Source organism: Stenella coeruleoalba, assembly GCF_951394435.1.
Source record: "Stenella coeruleoalba genome assembly, chromosome: 10".
NCBI classification, from domain to species: Eukaryota; Metazoa; Chordata; class Mammalia; order Artiodactyla; family Delphinidae; genus Stenella; species Stenella coeruleoalba.
In genome coordinates, this window is record NC_137156.1 from 5,257,607 (window position 1) to 5,278,169 (window position 20,563).

At 45.5% G+C, this 20,563-nt stretch overlaps 1 protein-coding gene across 3 annotated transcripts in view; it reads left to right on the plus strand.

Moving 5' to 3' along the window:
- The window catches only part of DSP (desmoplakin), a 69,742-nt gene that overhangs the window by 15,828 nt on the left and 33,351 nt on the right, over window positions 1-20,563 (plus strand). For 2 of the 3 annotated variants that reach the window (XM_079935485.1, XM_079935487.1), the window contains exon 1: window positions 11,364-12,028. The exons of the other annotated variant lie outside the window; for it this stretch is intronic. In XM_079935485.1, coding sequence (XP_079791611.1) covers window positions 11,835-12,028 — 194 coding nt within the window. In that variant the 5' untranslated portion in view covers window positions 11,364-11,834. Of the gene's footprint in view, window positions 1-11,363; window positions 12,029-20,563 lie in introns of those variants that run through there. 3 annotated transcript variants of the gene reach the window in all.

Here is a 20,563-nt window from a genome sequence, read left to right on the forward strand (position 1 = left end):
CTTTAATGATAACTCTGAGATCAAGATGTATTTTTTTGTCTTATTTATTTAAACATCTTTATTGGAGTATAATTGCTTTACAGTGGTGTTAGTTTCTGCTGTATAACAAAGTGAATCAGCTATACATATACATATATCCCCATATCCCCTCCCTCTTGCGTCTCCCTCCCACACTCCCTATCCCACCCCTCTAGGTGGTCACAAAGCACGGAGCTGATCTCCCTGTGCTATGCGGCTGCTTCCCACTAGCTATCTATTTTACATTTGGTAGTGTATATATGTCCATGCCACTCTCTCACTTCATCCCAGGTTACACTTCCCCCTCCCCGTGTCCTCAAGTTCATTCTCTATGTCTGTGTCCTGCCCCTAGATTCTTCAGAACCTTTTATTTTTTTTTTAGATTCCATATATATGTGTTAGCATACGGTATTTGTTTTCCTCTTTCCGACTTACTTCACTCTGTATGACAGACTCTAGGTCCATCCACCTCAGTACAAATAAGTCAATTTTGTTTCTTTTTATGGCTGAGTAATATTCCACTGTATATTTGTGCCACATCTTCTTTATTCATTCATCCAATGATGGACACTTAGGTTGCTTCCATGTCCTGGCTATTGTAAATAGTGCTGCAATGAACATTGGGGTACATGACTCTTTTTGAATTATGGTTTTCTCAGGGTTGTACACCCAGTAGTGGCATCGCTGGGTCATATGTTAGTTCTATTTTTAGCTTTTTAAGGAACCTCCGTACTGTTCTCCATAGTGGCTGTATCAATTTGCATTCCCACCAACAGTGCAAGAGGGTTCCCTTTTCTTCACACCCTCTCCAGCATTTACTGTTTGTAGATTTTTTGATGATGGCCATTCTGACTGGTGTGAGGTGATACCTCACTGTACTTTGTTTTTCTTTTTCTTTTTTTTTTTTTTTGCGGTACGTGGGCCTCTCACTGTTGTGGCCTCTCCCGTTGCAGAACACAGGCTCCTGACGCACAGGCTCAGCGGCCATGGCTCACGGGCCCAGCCGCTCCGCAGCATGTGGGATCTTCCCAGACCAGGGCATGAACCCGTGTCCCCTGCATCGGCAGGCAGACTCTCAACTACTGCGCCACCAGGGAAGCCCCTCTCATTGTAGTTTTGATTTGCATTTCTCTAATGATTAATGATGTTGAGCATCCTTTCATGTGTTTGTTGGCAATTTGTATATCTTCTTTGGAGAAATGTCTGTTTAGGGCTTCTGCCCGTTTTTGGATTGGGTTGTTTGTTTTTTTGATATTGAGCTGCAAGAGTTGCTTGTATATTTTGGAGATTAATCCTTTGTCAGTTGCTTCATTTGCAAATATTTTCTCCCATTCTGAGGGTTGTCTTTTCGTCTTGTTTATGGTTTCCTTGGCTGTGCAAAAGCTTTTAAGTTTCATTAGGTCCCATTTGCTTATTTTTGTTTTTATTTCCATTTCACTAGGAGGTGGGTCAAAAAGGATCTTGCTGTGATTTATGTCATAGAGTGTTCTGCCTATGTTTTCCTCTAAGAGTTTGATTGTGTCTGGCCTTAAATTTACGTCTTTAATCCATTTTGAGTTTATTTTTGTGTATGGTGTTAGGGAGTGTTCTAATTTCATTCTTTTACATGTAGCTGTCCAGTTTTCCCAGCACCACTTATTGAAGAGGCTGTCTTTTCTCCATTGTATATTCTTCCCTCCTTTATCAAAGATAAGGTGACCATATGTGTGTGGGTTTATCTCTGGGCTTTCTATCCTGTTCCATTGATCTATATGTCTGTTTTTGTGCCACTACCACACTGTCTTGATTACTGTAGCTTTGTAGTATGGTCTAAAGTCAGGGAGCCTGATTCCTCCAGCTCTGTTTTTCTTTCTTAAGATTGCTTTGGCTATTTGGGGTCTTTTGTGTTTCCATACAAATTGTGAAATTTTTTGTTTTAGTTCTGCGAAAAATTCCGTTGGTAGTTTGATAGGAATTGCATTGAATCTGTAGATTGCTTTGGGTAGTAGAGTCATTTTCACAATGTTGATTTTTCCAATCCAAGAACATGGTATGTCTCTCCATCTGTTTGTATCATCTTTAATTTCTTTCATCAGTGTCTTATAATTTTCTGCATACATGTCTTTTGTCTCCTTAGGTAGGTTTATTCCTAGGTATTTTATTCTTTTTTTTTTTTTTTTGCGTACGCGGGCCTCTCACTGCTGTGGCCTCTCCCGTTGTGGAGCACAGGCTCCAGACGTGCAGGCTCAGCGGCCATGGCTCACGGGCCCAGCCGCTCCATGGCATGTGGGATCTTCCCGGACCGGGGCACGAACCCGGGTCCCCTGCAAAGGCAGGCGGACTCTCAACCACTGCGCCACCAGGGAAGCCCTATTTTATTCCTTTTGTTGCAATGGTAAATGCGAGTGTTTCCTTAATTTATCTTTCTGATTTTTCATCATTAGTGTACAGGAACGCAAGAGATTTCTGTGCATTAATTTTGTATACTGCTACTTTACCAAATTCATCGATTAGCTCTAGTATTTTTCTGGTAGCATCTTTAGGATTCTCTATGTATAGTATCATGTCATCTGCAAACAGTGACAGTTTTACTTCTTCTTTTCTGATTTGGATTCCTTTAATTTATTTTTCTTCTCTGATTGCTGTGGCTAAAACTGCCAAAACTATGTTGAATAATAGTGGTGAGAGTAAGAAACCTTCTCTTGTTCCTGATCTTAGAGGAAATGGTTTCAGTTTTTCACCATTGAGAACGATGTTGGCTGTGGGTTTGTCATATATGGCCTTCATTATGTTGAGGTAAGTTCCCTCTATGCCTACTTTCTGGAGAGTATTTTTTTATCGTAAATGGGTGTTGAATTTTGTGAAAAGCTTTTTCTGCATCTATTGAGATGATCATATGGTTTTTATCCTTCAGTTTGCTAATATGGTTTATCACATTGATTGATTTGCATATATATATATATATATATATATATTTTTTTTTTTTTTTTTTTTGCGGTACGCGGGCCTCTCCCATGGCAGAGCACAGGCTTTGGACGCGCAGGCTCAGCAGCCATGGCTCACAGGCCTAGCCGCTCCACAGCATGTGGGATCTTCCTGGACCGGGGCACGAACCCGTGTCCCCTGCATCGGCAGGTGGACTCTCAACCACTGCGCCACCAGGGAAGCCTGATTTGCATATATCGAAGCATCCTTGCATTCCTGGGTTACACCCCACTTGGTCATGGTATATTATCCTTTTAATGTGCTGCTGGATTCTGTGTGCTAGTATTTTGTTGAGGATTTTTGCATCTATGTTCATCAGTGATATTGGCCTGTAGTTTTCTTTCTTTGTGACATCCTTTTCTGGTTTTGGTATCATGGTGATGGTGGCCTTGTAGAAAGTGTTTGGGAGTGTTCCTCCCTCTGCTATATTTTGGAAGAGTTTGAGAAGGTTAGGTGTTAGCTCTTCTTGAAATGTTTGATAGAATTCGCCTGTGAAGCCATGTGGTCCTGGGCTTTTGTTTGTTGGATGATTTTTTTTTTTTTTGCGGTACACGGGCCTCTCACTGCTGTGGCCTCTCCTGTTGCAGAGCACAGGCTCCGGACGTGCAGGCCCAGCGGCCATGGCTCACGGGCCCAGCTGCTCCGTGGCATGTGGGATCTTCCCGGACTGGGGCACAAACCCGTGTCCCCTGCATCGGCAGACGGATTCTCAACCACTGTGCCACCAGGGAAGCCCTGTTGGAAGATTTTTAATCACAGTTTCAATTTCAGTGCTTGTGATTGGTCTGTTTATATTTTCTATTTCTTCCTGGTTCAGTCTCGGAAGGTTGTGCTTTTCTAAGAATTTGTCCATTTCTTCCAGGTTGTCCATTTTATTGGCATATAGTTGCTTATAGTAATCTCTCATGATCCTTTGTATTTCTGTAGTGTCAGTTGTTACTTCTCCTTTTTCATTTCTAATTCTATTTGATTTTAGTCTTTTCCATGTTTTTCTTGATGAGTCTGGCTAGTGGTTCATCAATTTTGTTTATCTTCTCAAAGAACCAGCTTTTAGTTTTATTGATCTTTGCTATTGTTCCTTCATTTCTTGTCATTTATTTCTGATCTGATCTTTATGATTTCTTTCCTTCTGCTGACTTTGGGTTTTTTTGTTCTTCTTTCTCTAATTGCTTTAGGTTAAGTTTAGATTGTTTATTTGAGATGTTTCTTGTTTCTTGAGGTAGGATTGTATTGCTATAAACTTCCTTCTTAGAACTGCTTTTGCTGCATCCCATAGGTTTTGGGTCGTCGTGTTTTCATTGTCATTTGTTTCTAGGTATTTTTTGATTTCCTCTTTGACTTCTTCAGTGATCTCTTGGTTATTTAGTAGTGTATTGTTTAGCCTCCATGCGTTTGTATTTTTTACAGTTTTTTTCCTGTAATTGATACCTAGTCTCATAGCATTGTGGTTGGAAAATGTACTCAATACAATTTCAAATTTCTTAAGTTTACTAAGGCTTGATTTGTGACCCAAGGTATGATCTATCCTGGAGAATGTTCCATGAGCACTTGAGAAAAATGTGTATTCTGTTGTTTTTGGATGGAGTGTCCTATAAATAGCAATTAAGTCCATCTTGTTTCATGTGTCATTTAAAGCTTGTGTTTCCTTATTTATTTTCATTTTGGATGATCTGTCCACTGGTGAAAGTGGGGTGTTAAAGTCCCCTACTATTATTGTGTTACTGTCCATTTCCCCTTTTATGGTAATATGTATTTAATATTAAGTCCCTCTTATAAGCCAAGTCCCTCTGTAGTTAAAAAAGAGGTTTAAAAACCCTCCTTTTGTGTATTACATTTTTTCTCAGGGGTACATTAAATAGGAATGCTGATTTTTGTTTTAAGAACACAGTAATTCCAGTTTTAAATCCTTAAATTTTTTTATTCCTTATTCAGTAAAGAAAAATAAAAGCTTGTTTAGAGATGATAGCTGACATCTCTTCTGAGTGCCTGGGTGGGAAAAGACTACAGATGCTTTCCTAGATTCTGGCTGGAGCCAAACTGCTAAGCAGTCACAACTCCCAGGGGCCGTCAGGCAGGTTTAACGAGAATAGAGAATAAAGTGTAGCTCTCCACACCCACCTCTGCAAGACAGAACGGCTTCAAGGTTTGCTGAAACTGCTTCGGAACTGTGCTGTAACTTTTTCCTGAATGTGAAACGTTTCTGGCTGATGTCAGCAAGGTTTAAATGTTTCAGTTTAAATACTACAAATCATTAAACACACACACACACACACACACATATCAAATCAAGTTAGATTTGTTGTCAAGGGCATTGATTTACAGCAGAGGAAACAATCCTCTATACTCTCCTCTTGATTTTGCATGACTTTCTTGAACCCAGCTCTTGCTAAAGGGAAGCTAGGGCTAAGGAAGGATCGCTGGGAAGACCCTACAAGGACTTGCCTGCACCCTTTGGGGCAGGACTGTTTTCCTAAACACCGTTTGGTGATGGTTGTAGCTGCCCTCCATGAAGGATTGCTCCCCCCTCCAGCCCTGCCTCGCCCTCGCCCACTTGTTACCCATCCACAGGGGCTGCTGTTTGCCATTAATGTGAAAATTCTAGAAGAGGGGTGGATCGCTTGTATGGAAACCTCCAGCATCTGCCCCTTGCTACTTTCAAAAAGCCTTTTTAAAAAAACAAACAGGGCTTCCCTGGTGGCGCCGTGGTTGAGAGTCCGCCTGCCGATGCAGGGTACACGGGTTTGTGCCCTGGTCCGGGAAGATCCCACATGCCGCGGAGAGGCTGCGCCCGTGAGCCATGGCCGCTGAGCCTGCGCGTCCGGAGCCTGTGCTCCGCAACGGGAGAGGCCACAACAGTGAGAGGCCCGCGTACCGCAAAAACAAACAAACAAACAACAAACAAATAATAATAAGAGTAGTTTTTTTTGATGTACCTTCTGCAAAGCATGCTGATTACTTATAGTTACTGTGTTTCCAGACATCCTATGTGTCTAGTGTAGGAAAATAACAATTGATCAGATAGTTTCTTGGTTTCAAATTAATACCAATCATTAACTCAGGGAAGTTTCTTAACCTTTCTGGGACTCGCTATTTTCTTTTATTAAAATGTGGCTTTTGGTTTATACGGCTCTTCCGTCAGGGAAATGCTCCAGAGCCCAGGTGCAGTGGGTGGGTCCTGGGCTCCCAGCAGGGTACAACCAGTCTGCCCCCTGCCCCCCACCATGATCTGTTTTAGCTACTGGGTTTCATTGGTAGAAGGAGTTCCAAGACTCTCAATGTTTTGAAAACAATTCGTATAAAAGTTCTTGAAGGCAGCTTTCGTTTCTGAAATCCTTTATGGAATACATATTTTTAATTCTTTTGGTAAAGGCTGAATAGCAAGTCATAATTTTCTTCATGGAGCTCTTAGCACGGTATACATCCATGTGGCATTGGCTGATAACAGGGTTTACCAGCAGTAATGTAAACCCTGAGTACGTGTTCCAGTCCCAGCGTGGTAGAAGGACAATCTACTCACAGTGACAGTCCCTCACAAGCATAAGCTTAAAAAACTCCTTTGAGAGTATATTTTAAAGGCTAGCTTATTTGGCTATTCAGTGACTGTGTGCTTGCCCAACAAAATTAAGGTGAGTTATTGTTTAGCTTGGTGGGTTAGAAGTCACTTGGCTAAGGGTGTAGGTGTCTTCTGTGTAGCCCATACCTGTGCATGCCATCATCCACGCCCTGAACTTCCAGCCTCCCTATCTTGCAAACTTGGGCTCTTAATGAAAAAGATCTGGCAGGAAAGTATAGATGAATCTCCAATATCTATGCTATCCAATTAAATGTAGTCAAAAAAAACATACTCAAAACACAAAGGATGGACTTTCCTGGTAGTGCAGTGGTTAAGAATCTGCCTGCCAGTGCACATGTTCGAGCCCTGGTCCGGGAAGATCCCACATGCCATGGAGCAACTAAGCCCGTGCGCCACAACTACTGAGCCCACGCACTGCAGCTACTGAAGCCCATGGTCTACAGCCCGTGCTCTGCAACAAAGAATAGCCACCACAATGAGAAGCCCGTGCGCCTCAACCAACGGCAGTCCCTGCTCGCGGCAACTAGAGAAAGCCTGCACGCAGCAACGAAGACCCAACGCAGCCAAAAATAAATTAAAAAAAAATTTTTAAAGTCTATTAAAAAAAAAAACAAAACACCACAGGGCTTCCCTGGTGGCGCAGTGGTTGAGGATCCACCTGCCAATGCAGGGGACACGGGTTCGAGCCCTGGTCCGGGAAGATCCCACATGCCGCGGAGCAACTAAGCCCGTGCGCCACAACTGCTGAGCCTGTGCTCTAGAGCCCGCGAGCCACAAGTACTGAGCCCACGTGCCGCAACTACTGAAGCCCACGCACCTAGAGCCCGCGCGTGCTCTGCAATGAGAAGCCACCGCAATGAGAAGACTGTGCACTGCAACGAAGAGTAGCCCCCACTCGCCGCAAGTAGAGAAAGCCCGTGCACAGCAGCGAAGACCCAACACAGCCAAAAATAAATAAATAAATTTATTTAAAAAAAGAAAAAAAACCCCAAACAACTAACCACCCCAGATTTAAAAAATTTTTAAAAAACCCCACAAAGGATAGCATGGTTTATTGGATATTATCTGTGCCAAAACAATGGGACAACTCATCAGCACAGAAACAGAAAATGTATTTGAGATGTTTCTTTCAGCTATTCAATTTCTGAAAAGTTACTCACCCTTCTCTGGCAAAAACGAAAAACTACTACAGATAGAAATTCTTCCGTCCCTGAAGGACGCTTGAACCAAGGAAAATAAAGAGAGTTCTGGGCTAATGTATATATTTCACAAACACGTTCCCATTTCTGAAATGGGATTTCTGTGGTTTGTGAAACTGCTTTCTTCATTCAAAGCTTTGAATAGCTTCAACAACTTTAGGAGAGATCAATCGTATTTTTATAATATTGAGAACACAGATTTTATGATTTCTGGAAGATTCTAATTTATTCATACAAACGGAAAAATAAGGAAGTAAAAAATATATATATTTATTTATTTTTACAATTCCAATCCTAGTGTCTGTAGTTCTAATTTGTTAAAATACTACTTCCCTGGAAATTCCCTGGCAGTCCAGTGGTTAGAACTCGGCGCTTTCACTGCTGGGGCCTGTGTTCGATCCCTTAGTCGGGGAACTAAGATCCCGCAAGCTGCACGGTGAAGCCAAAGATAAAAAGGTAAAAGAAGAAAAATACTGCTTCCCTGGCCGGCAGAACAGGTATTTTAGCTCACGGGCTGTACATCTTTTCTATGGTAAAGCACTATCATTTACCAACAAAGAGATAGGAGAGATTTCCCATAGGATTCTGAGCAAGTAAATGATTCTTCTTAATCTCACTGAAATCAAGGTGCTCTGTTTCATTTAAAAACTATGTTCAGGATACAACTGATGCCTCTTTCCTCACTGCAAGGTCATTTTTAAGTTCAGCCAGAGAGAAAGTGACTTGTCAGTGATGTGTCTCTAAAAGGACAAGGGTAGGTATCTACAAGTGGTAGGGAAAAAATAGCTGACCTTAGGGCAGCTAGCGAGGACTTTGCCAGACCGTGGACTCTACACTGTATAAACCTCGTTGTAAGAAAAAAGCTACTTTTCAGCCCGTCTGCTGTGCCCCGCAACTCTGAAGACCTACCTTTATAACAGCAGACCTAACATTGTATTGCAATTATTTGTTTTCCCACAGATATCCTACAGAGAGTGACCGGCAGTGAGCCTGCTGTGTGACACAGTAGATGCTTAATAACTGCTTGAATGAATGTTAAATGTCTCCAAGGGGGAGTTATGCCGAGTCACAGGTGGGGTAAAGAGAAGCACTAGAGCTAAACATTTCACACCCAGCAAAGAGCTTTCGGTTTAATGAGTGGCGCCATTGCTTTATATGCTTCCAGGAATGTTCATATATTTTATCTCACTTGATCCTCACTGTAGGTCTGCAAAGTTGGCAGGACAAGTATCATTTCCATCTAGCGCCTGAGGAGATGGAGCTCTTCCCAAGTAAACTGCAGCACTCATGTCAGAGGATGGTCTTCTGATCCCCAGCCTTCACTGGGGGGCCTCGTGTGAGACAGTCAATTTAGACAACGCATGCGTGTATGTCTGGATCCCATCTGTCATGTCGATCTTTTATTTCATCCTCCCGTCTTCCTTAGAGAAAGGTAAATGAAAGTTGTTGTCTTCCCAGACCCGGCATGTTTGGCTAGCTGGAAGTCGGTCGCCTTCTTGGGAACATCTTAAGAACAGGAAGCAGTAAGGTAGGCCAGGAAGCAACGGTGGGCTGTGCTCTTCACCTCTACCCGTTTTGTAAACAGCTCTGCGGGTCTGGGTGATGTTTAGGTCTGTGAGTGCCTGGGCTCCTGACTACCCAGTGCGAGCTCTCAGAGGGACCCATTGGCCGAGCACAGCTTTCGCCACCACTGGGAGGTGGCTCATAGATGTGTGCTGTGTTTAAGGAGGATTCTACTGTGCAATTGTATGACCTTCTATTTACACATTATTGGACTGAAGGAATTCCTGAATTTTTAAAATTGAAGTTTTACTATGTTTTCAAGGACATTCTGTGTATATTCCAAAGTCTAGCATTGGTCCTTCTGTATAGGAGGTTATAACTACTTGCTGAACAAAGGAGGTGCATAGAAGTATTTTGTATATTATGGACTGACACCCCAAAAGGCTTCCCCTCCACCGACCCGTGAATATCTGGGCCATTTGTGCAGATGCTGACTTCCAGCCATTGATTCAATTTCAGAAGAAATACCACTCTTGTCTATACATCAGTGTTTGTGAAATCATTTGAACACTTTATCACATTAGCCTTTACCAGAAGAGGAAACTGAGAAAATGATGGGAATTATTGAGTGCTAACAGTGGCAAACTTTCATCTCATGGTATCTTTGACTCCTTGGATTTAGGCTGGTCAACTCTGTGGACCATTGTAGAGAAAAAGACATTTTGTTAAAGATTTCTGCCTAAAATTTGAGGTGTAACTTGGGGTGCTATAATCTGGGACCTTTTAGAGAACTCCCTCCCCTCCCTTTACAACATGCAAATATAGTTTGATTTTTGTTCTTTTCAGTTTATAAACATTTCAGAAATATACTTTATAAGAAAGTGAGTTAACTGTCATTGTTTAGGGAGATGACAAATGTTTATTATAAAGATTTTTAAATGGTGTTTATTAAAGAGTAATTGAACAGTTTTTCCAAATTATAGAAACAGCTTTTTATGGATGTTGTGACTGGGTCTGGATCTAAACCCGAGTCACAGAGACTGCGGTGTTGTTCGCAGGCAGCCACTAATTGGGAGGGGCCCTCGATCAGGTGGCTGGAATGTTCTGGCTCTGAGTTACTCAACTGTACCCAGTGGATGATCTCTGTTCAGGGTTCTCTGCTGCTCTCAGGTAGACTGAAGTCCCAGGAAGGCCACCACCACTGACTTGTGGGAAAAGCTGTTTCAAAAGGGATGGGTCGGGGGAGAAGCTGCTCAGGGGCACGCAAGAGAGGAGTGGTCCCAAGGTTTTTTTGTTGTTTTTGTTTTTTTGGTACGCGGGCCTCTCACCGCCGCGGCCCCTCCCGCCGCGGAGCACAGGCTCCGGACGCGCGGGCCCAGCCGCTCCGCGACACGCGGGATCCTCCCGGACCGGGGCACGAACCCGCGTCGCCCGCATCGGCAGCCGGACTCCCAACCACTGCGCCACCAGGGAAGCCCCCAAGGTTTTTAAATAAAATTTGGAAGCGGTCTGGGGTGGAAGTCTTTGCCATTTCTCGTTTAAAATGACTGACCATCACCAGGCAAAATAAAAGACACTGCGATTTATAGTTTCATGGTACCCTATGGGAACTGACTGTAGTGGATTCCTCTTTATCTTCATGCTAAAGAAATTAGTTATTTACGGTGAAGACTTCTCCAGAAAGCGGTGGTTCTGGGTAAAAATCGTTTTACACGTCGGAAAACATGCTTCTGAGGCAATCTTCTGAATTACTGGAATAAAAGAAAATTCAAAAAGAGTCTCCGAACAAAACCTCATCATCTAAGCATTCTCTCCTCAACTGTTTGTAGCCAAAGCTTGGCTGGCACCGTTTTCAGGGATAAGCAGAAGTAAAAGTTTAATAAGTAACTGTCCAATCGAATGACTTATTTTTTAGCCTATTTCCACCCGGGGGCCGTAGAAATCCTCAAAAGCTGGGGCCCTGCTTTCCTGGCTACGGCGGCGACGCGCGGAGCGCACGCCCCGGCCAGCGCATGTCCACCCCTCGGCCGGCCGCGCGCTGGGAGCGCGCGGGTGCCAGGCCTCCGCCCCTTGCATGTTACTCAGGCCCCGGCGCGGAGGGCGGAGCCGCGGGCCGGCGGCGCAGGTGGGGAGGGGCGGCCGGTGCGAGTCGGTGACACCCGATGGGGCGGGGAGGCGCGGCGGCCGCACCCCGCCCTGGGAAGAAACCGGCCAGGTGTGGCTTCGGCAGCGTCGGGTGCCAGCGGGGAGGAGACTCGAGCCCCAGCCGACCAACACCACCACCCCGCCACGGCCCTGCTCCTCTGCGTCCTCGCAGCCCTGAGAGCCGCAGCCCTCGCTCCCGCTTCCACTCCCGGCCCGTCGCTGTCCCCGGCGCCCGACGCCCGACGCCCGCCCGCCGTGCCGCGCTCGCAGTGTCCAGAACGGCCGCGGTGGAGAGGCGCGTCCTCGCGATCCTTCTGCGCCCCCAGCCCAGTCCCCGGTTTGGGCCTCTCCTGGGAGCCCCTCGCTCTCTCCGAGCCGGCCCGCCCTCGCGTCCGCCTCGGCGCTGAGCGGCGCTCCGAGTGCCAGCCAACATGAGCTGCAACGGAGGCTCCAGCCCGCGGATCAACACGCTGGGCCACATGACCCGCGCCGAGTCCGGCCCCGACCTGCGCTACGAGATGACCGGCGGCGGGGGCGGGGGCGGCAGCAGCGGTGGTGGGGGCACCAGCAGGATGTACTACTCCCGGCGCTGCACGGTCACCGACCAGAACTCGGACGGCTACTGGTGGGTACCGGGCCGACCCGGAGCGCGCGGTGTGCGTGGGCCGGGGTCTCTACACTCCCCTAGCACCCTGGGACCGGGACGGACCGTCGACCTCTGACCGACGAGGAAGCTCAGGTCCAGAAAGGGGACAGTCTCTTTGTCCGAGGTCATGCACGCATTTCCTGTTCGCGCTGGGGCAAGACCGCGTGTCCCGGCGCACCGCGCAGACTGGGTGGGCATGTGCGCCAACCCGCAGGGGAGCGTCTCCTTCGCTGCCGGCGGGGACTCGGGCCCCCCTTCTCGCTTCCTGCGTGCCGGGGCCCAAGGCCAGCCAGCGAGAGTGCAGGCAGGGCGCGGCGGACGGCGGGGGTCCCGGCTGTATCCGGGACTGTCCCCAGCGAGGCCTCGCCTTTGTCCCGGGCCGCAGGTGGGAGGTCAGGCGGGCGTGGCTGCGACCACTAAACCCAATCTCTCGAACTGTAACCAAAAGTAAAACAGCGAGGGGAGCGGGGCCTCCGGCCTGTCGGGTGGCCAGCGTGGACGTGGCTCTCGGCTTTGGCTAGTGGCTCATCGCAAGCTCGTGGTCACCCCGAGACCACGTCCGCAGCGGCGCCTGGGCTGCCCGGCCACCCGGGGGCTTTTGTGCAGAGGCTGCGCGTCCCGGTAGCTCGGGGTTGCGGGTCGAGAAGGCCCCGCCTCGGCCTCGCCTGCTACCCAAACCAAGTTTCCCGGCGGGAGCGGCTGCCTGTCCCCCCAGCCCGGATCAGCCGCGCGGCAGCCCCCGCCAGCGAGCACACCTGTGGCCCCGCGCCTGCGCCCTTTGTTTCCCGGTTTTCAAAAAGCATCCGAGGAACAGCCTCAGTGTCTCGGTGGCAGAGCGCGGGCGCAGGGTCTTGCGCTCTGAGCGGGATAGCGCGGGCAGGGGCCCGTGGCGGGGAGGCTCCGCGTACCATCCCGGCCGGCCCGCGATGCTGGGGGCGCCCTGGGAAGAGGGCGGGGTCTGCCTCTCCGAATCATCCGGGAAACCCAGGTTGGGGAGAGGGAGGTCAATCGGGTGCGGGTGGAGAAAGATAATGAACGTACATTTACCCGGTCCCCGGAGCCGGACTCTCCCACGTGAGCCGTGAGAATTTTGCGGCTCTCACCCCCCTTTCCCGCCCCCTGCAAGTCCTTCCCTTGTAGGGCTTCGGGGGAAGAGGCCTGAGTTCCAGAACTTTGTCGACCTAGCCTTGTGGCCTTAGGCTGGGGAGGAGCAAACTGAATACACTCCAGGGGTTTTTTGTTTTGCCAGCAGTTTTGGGGGCCGGGACGGACTACTCGACTTGCAACCTGCTTTCTGCTTCGATTTATTCATTTCTTTATCTTCCCGGAGCACCTTGAAAATTTATTTTCTCTTTTTGAGCTAGCAAAGAATTGCCTCAATCTTGGAGCTCTTTCTTTAATGAACAAAATGCACCTGGGGGTTTCCAGGAAAAAATACGCCAAACCATTAGGGAGACTGGGGAGAAATTTTTGCTCGTTTACACTTTGGTTTTTAAGTTTGTTTGAAAAGTTGGCCAACCATTTAAATCTGAAACTTTACTTTTCCCTCCCAGTCTTGCAGTATTTGGAAAGCACATGCTTTTGAATCCACACATTTAAATCCAAGTCAGAATTTGCAAGGTTGCTTCTTTCCTGCATTTATGAACCAGGTGGTTTTTTGGTTTTTTTGTTCCTTTTTTTTTTTTTTTGAATATGCTTCTGTTATCTTAGCGTCCCTATGTTTTAAGTTGACAATAAACATGGCTGTTAATGGAATATTTCACTCCCTTGACTTCTTGTAGAAGTAAATTTGTAATTAATATCTGGGTTAATGACCTGCATAAAGATACCCGGTTTATAAGGATGCTTCACCGAACGTTAAATTTGGGCGAGGCTTGATGTTTTCTCCTAGTATAGCATCATTTCTTGTGTTCGGTTTTTCCAACCTAAAGGCTGTTGATAAACCTGTCAAGTTTTAACATCTCCCCGGGAAGGGGAAAGAGACTCTAGTGAAAAGTGACCTAACTCGGAGGGAGGTTGTTTTTCTGCGCGTTGCTGTCGAGCTGCCAAGGGCCGCGGGGCGGCAGGCTGGGGGCTTGAGTCAGCATGTGGCCGGCGTTCTTTCTGGATCCAGGTACTGGAGTTTCCCCAGGCCTGTCCCGGCCTGCGCTTGTGCTACTTGCCCTTAGAAACGAAGCGTTGTCACAATACACAGTAGCCCGCAAACGCTGAGGTCTGCATTTTAAAATAAGGACGACTGACTGGAGAGGGTCGGTGTCCGCACCGCACCTGTTTTCCTAGGGTTTTTAGCGTCTTGTGCGGAAGGATTTGTTTGGCCCTGGCACGCACTTGGCAGAAGCAGGATGGCAGCTCTGACTCGACTGCCCTCTGCTAAGTGACTGATGATGAAGGATTTTAAAAGCACTTTTCTGACCGAAAGTTTTTCTAAATAGAGGTGTTTTGTTTTTAAAGCGACAAAACCAAAAAAAAAAAAAAAAAAAACACCCCTAAAAAACCAGTATGAAAACGACTGGTTGCATCTAAACTCCTTTATTTCTAAAACTCCCACTTTATTGGCTGAATCAGATTGGTGATTTTTTTAATGATCAATGTGTGCATTTAGCCCTTCCCTAAATAAGCTAATTTGAGTGTGTCCAGAGCCCAAATCTTATTTTTCCTTTGAAAGTGACTTTACAGCCTCTTGCCTTTGTCCTTTATTTAGTAACACTTGTCACTGTTTAGGACCGGATATTTCTCACTCTGATTATCCCTCGTTCCCCCACCTGTCTTTTGTGTCTTTGTTTTACCCTGCATGGGATCTGCAACGACTTTATTTACCTTCTTCCGCTGCTTTTCTTGGTATTTTAAAGTTTGGTACATGTTTCATGCTTGATCATTTAAGATGTTTATTTTTGAAAATTTAAACTTTGGATTTTTCTTGTATGAGATGCTATATTGTTTTCAATGATGGCAGAATTACACTGGTCTTATTCCTGTAGTTAAAAGAAATTACAAATCTGTAGTGAAATTTGGTGGCCAAGTGACAGAGTCCCCCAGTTATATCTTCCGCCGATCAAAGTGTGGAATTTGTAGGAGGCTTACAAGCCAATACAGTCACTAAGCTTCAGAAATATGTGCATAAAATGGTAATGATTACATTTCTCCAGAACTTGATTTCCAAAGCGAAGTATGTGTGATCGCTATCTGATACCTATTTTAAAGTTTGCTTTAAACTACCTTTTAAAAGAAGCCTGTTTCTCAGCATGAAGTTAAACAGGCGCATTTACATTTAATTTTAGAGTGGAAGGGGGTCCTGAGGAGGACAGAAACCTCACTTTTCCACTTTAGAGACAAATTAAGACTTGCCCCAAATCCCGGAGTCCACCATGGCCGAGCTGGCATGAGAATCAGGGGCTCCTCCTTCTGCCCTCTGGCATCCTGTGCGTTTAGACCATGTACTGGTGTATGAGACTGGACAGCCCTGTACTTACAGGATGAAAGTACCTCAAGTCCATATATTCATTCATTCATTCAGCCAATATTTCCTGAGCATCTGCTGTGCGTTAGATGTCGGGGAGATTCAAAGGTGAAAATACAAAGACTTCTGGAAGGGAGCAGATGCTCTTTAGAGGAAGATAAGTACATGAGTACTATAATACAAACGGATAATGCACAGGAGTGGTACCCATGACTCAGAGGCTTCGTAAGGGGACAAGATAACATCTGTAGTGGCGGCACTAGTAAGATTTTATTATAAAGGAAGTGGTGTTGACTTGGACTTTGGAGAATTTCAGTTGGTAAAGAGAGTGGGCAGAGAGTGCACCTGGAGGAGAGAAGAGCATGAGAAAAGTGTGAGAAGTGGAAAAGCAGGCGCAACTTCAAGGCCTAGAGAGTGGTCTCCTTTTGGAGCATTCGCTTAAGTGGGGAAACAGTGAGACGGAAGGAGGGAGGACGGGCTGGGGCCACGAATCACGGTGGTGGGCTAGGGTTAGGCACAGGGGAACCCTTGCAGGTCTCATCCGAGCCAGTGAAGGTCTCCTTTGAAGGAGCAGAGCGATAAGACCGACGCAGGAAGCCATAGGATTGTTGCTGTGGCCAGCAGTGTGTGGGAGGGGTTGCCTTAAGGAAGCAGTTATACCAGTGAAGGAGGGAGGTGAAAGTCTGGTCGAGGTTGGTGGCAGTGGGACAGGAGGTAGATGTGATGGAGTGACAGCTTCAGCTCAGAACTGGATCAGAGAGGCAAGGGAGAGGGAGAAAACAGGCTTAGAGTTGGCTGACTCAGAATGGTTATTCTAAATATTTTTCTGGGAAACGATGGCAAAGTAAGCTTCAGGGTAGCTTAATATATGGGAGTAGTAACACTTACATAGTGACTAAGTTTGAGTAGGTTATATATTTTATACAAACATCAGATCAGTGGTTAATAATAGTTACCATTGCCTGGCCAACACCCACCATGTGCCAAGTATATTGTTATCTCAAGCCTCACGACAAACTTCCCATTTCACAGGTGGGAAACTGAGGTTAAAAGAGTTAGATGACTTGGCTTAGGTCAAGCAGCTAAGCTAGTAATTGAGCTGCATTTGAATCCAGTATACCACGATGGTGCAAGAAAAGACCTAACTTCAGTTATTAGAATTCACCTCTTCTTGTAAACTCTTCTATCCAATAGGGGTTTTTACTTCTTTTTAAATTGTTGCATTCCTGGGAAATATCTCATAGCCATTGTGTTCCTGCATTCACACTCCTGTAGAGTTTCCATCTGCTGAGGAATGAAGGACAGTGGGATGCTGCGTTAAGCCCGCTGAATGTCAGGCACATCTACAGAGCAGCTTCCAGCAAGTAGTTAATCTTTTCTGTAAACATGGGCGTAATTTCATTGTTGTCCGGGCGCCTGAAATGTCTTGGGAAAGACAAAAAAGTGCTGATGCCTCCACGCTGACATCTTCGGGTGGAGCTGAGGAGGGCTTGGGTGTGTCTCCGGGAGTGTTAACTCAGCCCTCAGCCAGCCAGTCTTTCCAGACTTTTCAAAGGTTCTGGAAGAAGCGCCTCAGTCCCGAGGCCTTGGTGCCTGGGGCCCTGCCGCCCCGCCCTTTGCTTTTTCTCCGGCTCCCTCTGGCCCTCCTGGGAAAATGGGCAGGGGTGGTTCTGATGTTGAAGCCACTGCCCCACGGACCCCAAGCCTCAGCATGCCATAAAATGCCAGGGCAGTCCCATCACGTGCACCTTACCACCAGCACCTTGGGCTAGGAGGAGGGTCCAGGACCTTCAGAGACCTCAGGAATGTGAAGTCTACATTTCATGAAAATGAGGACACCAGAGTGAGAGGCTGCAGGCCATAGGTGTGAGTTTTTTGCCTGGAATTCAAATGTGTGACATGCAAACGTAATATCCCTTGCTTCGTAAGGTACCTGAAAAAAATTAAAAAGGAGTTGGCCTCTTGGTGGATAACCAGATAACTTGTAAACGATTTTTTTTAGGCATCAGAATGAATGTAAGTTTTCACATAGGGAAGGAATTCAAAACAGAAATCCCTGTTTTGGCCTTGAATTTGTAAGGGTCAAATATTCATCCCCATTTAATAAAGGAAAGGAAAGCATCTTTTTCTGAATTTTCTAATCCCTTCAAAAAGATGTCTTTCACGCAGTTAAAATGTATCTCTGTCTTTGAATTGTCTCAAACTTTTTTTTAGGTTTCGTAGATAATTTTAGGAATTAAAAATTACCTGAGAAAGTCTCAAATGCCTCACACTTAATACCCAATCATCATTTCTTCTTCTTTCCTTTTTTTCACTTCTCACCCCACCTCCAGTGTGCTTGCAGGATATCCTTAACATTGTGAACTGGGTGAACTGCAAAATCATGCACTGGGGCGAAAAACACAAAATGAAAAATAAAAGCAAAATCTAAGAATCATATCACAACAGCAGCTTCCCCTGTACGAACGATCTCGCAGCGAGGATTTAGTTTCTGCCGGGCTTTACAGACCTCACTGGCTGCTTCTCTCAACATCAGGCCAGCCCCGAGAGGTGACTGTGTTCCTGCAGAAACCCTAGGCCCCGCGAGTCTACTAACTTGCTCCGAGTCACAGGCTGTCCAGCCAGAAGTGGCTGAGAACGGGGTGGACCCCAAACTCTTTATGAAGTTAATGATCTGTGATCAGGTTGCCCTCCCCGGCCCCCACCCAAGCCACCAAAAACTGTGAAAATAGCAAACATGGAAAGGCAGTGGAACTTTTATTAGAGTACCGCTTCCAAAGCTCCTGGGTGAGGACAAGATGAAGGTCCAGAGGAGGCCTTCTTCCTAAAATTGATAGAGAAAAGCTTTTTTTTTTTTTTTTTTTGGCGGTACGCGGGCCTCTCACTGCTGTGGCCTCTCCCGTTGCAGAGCACAGGCTCCGGACGCGCAGGCTCAGTGGCCATGGCTCACGGGCCCAGCCGCTCCGCGGCATGTGGGAAATTCCCGGACCGGGGCACAAACCCGTGTCCCCTGCATCGGCAGGCGGACTCTCAACCACTGCGCCACCAGGGAAGCCCCCCTTTTTTTCCCCACTATTGGTGGGGAATTGGGGTGCAGTAGATGCGCTACCTGATTGAGCTTTGGAAATCAGGGTAATGAGTAGTAATATCTTCATATCAGTCTTCGATTTGCCTTTGTTTTTCTTCTACTTTCCTAAACCAAACAAACATACGTTAAGGACCTTCTGGGTGAGGAACTCTGTGCTGTTAGGTGCACGTAGGAGCCGAAAGTGACTAAGGTGTGAGACTTTGCTCTCCAGGTGTGGGCAGACAGGTGTGTAAATAATTCGTTCAGAAGGAGGGCAGAGATGTGCCAGGAAAACTCTGTGGAGGCGGAAGCACTTGGTGTGTAACTTCCGATACGTGACATTTCCACTGATGTGTTTAGTGAGTCTTGGAGGTAGGGTATTGTCCTTAAATGAAGACGTAAATTTTTTTTTTTTTTACAAACTTCATGGATGTTTTTCTTTTTACTTAAGATCTTTTAAAGAAACTCAAAATAACGTATGGAACATGTTTGAAACATTGTAAGGAGCTCAGCAGATAGGTTTTAGATCAATATGAATGCAAATAAGTTTTAAGATCAGTATTAATGCATTACATAATTATCATCATTTCCATCAAGTCTTCATTGACTTTTTCCAAGGTCATTATTCCATGAATCTGAATACACATGAGACATAATTTCCGGCACACATCCAGGACCTTATGTTGATGGAATGAACCAAAAGAAGAGAGAGAGAGTGGGGGAGAGAGAGAAGGGGCAAAGGAAAGAGGAAGGAAGGAAAGAAGGAACCCAATGGAGAGAAAGTATTGGGTTGGCCAAAAAGTTCCTTCTGGTTTTTCCATAGACTCTTACGAACTTTTTGGCCAACCAGTGTATATACAAAAATAAATCCAGAGTTACGTGGCACCGGCCAAGTGTCTAATGAACAGAATAGATGATTGTAAAATGACTTTCATAAAGCAAGGAGAGTAACTATTAATAAATATCTTGTAATGCTTCAAGACTCTCTTCAAAGTATTTGTCTTGTATTTTTGTCTATAATATTCTTGGGAAAAGTGTGAAACTAGTGGCTTCACAGTTAATTTTGGGGTCTTATTTTTTTAAGAAAAGACTGTTATTTGGAGGTAGTAAAATAAAACATCGAAAGCTCTTTAATACTGTTCACACGTTCATGTGGCCCAGACCATGTTTTCCTTTTAGCCTCTGATGAGGGGATCTTTATGTAAACTGTTGGAACCCTTACTTGTTTAAACAAGTTTTAGAATGAATTTTCAAAAAAAGTGTAGGCAGGTTCTTTGTTGTACGAATAATTTGTCTTTGTAAGTTTGAAAATAAGAGAAGATTTCAGAAAGGTTAAAGACTTTTAAGGACAAATGTTATTTTTTTCAAGGCCAGCTATTAATTTTAGTTTAGAAGTCAATATTTTTTGATTGATTTGACCCAAATGAACTTTCTTTTCTTTCTTTCTTTTTTTTTTTTTTGCATGACTTCTTTCATCTTCCATGACACGGAAATGGGACTTAAAAATTGAACTCTGACCTCGTTAGTTCAATTCCTAACATGGTTTAAAATCTCTGCACCCCTAATACCAATACGTACCAGTGTTGAAAATTTCTTTGAGGCTAGGGATTTTTAAAGTCCTTATATGCTTGTTAAATAAGTATTTATTTTAAAATGATTTCTTCCTATATGATGGAATTTTGCATTTTCCCAAGTTGCACTGTATGAAGAGGAAACTTCATTACCTTTACACAGAACATAGACTTTTAGATTATTTTCAGTAGGAGGAGTGAGTTTGGTGGTCTCATAAAATAAGGTTACAGATCAAAGGAGCTAAGGAAATCTTAGCTAGCACCTAGCCCAAAAGATGAGAAAACTGAGATCTAGAATATTTCTGAGGTAAACGACAAAAGACCTAAAATTATGTGAAAAAATATGATTTTTGACTTAAAAAGTTCTGAATGACACACAAAATGCCCGTGTTCCCTGAAGCATGCTCTCCTGGCTCTCC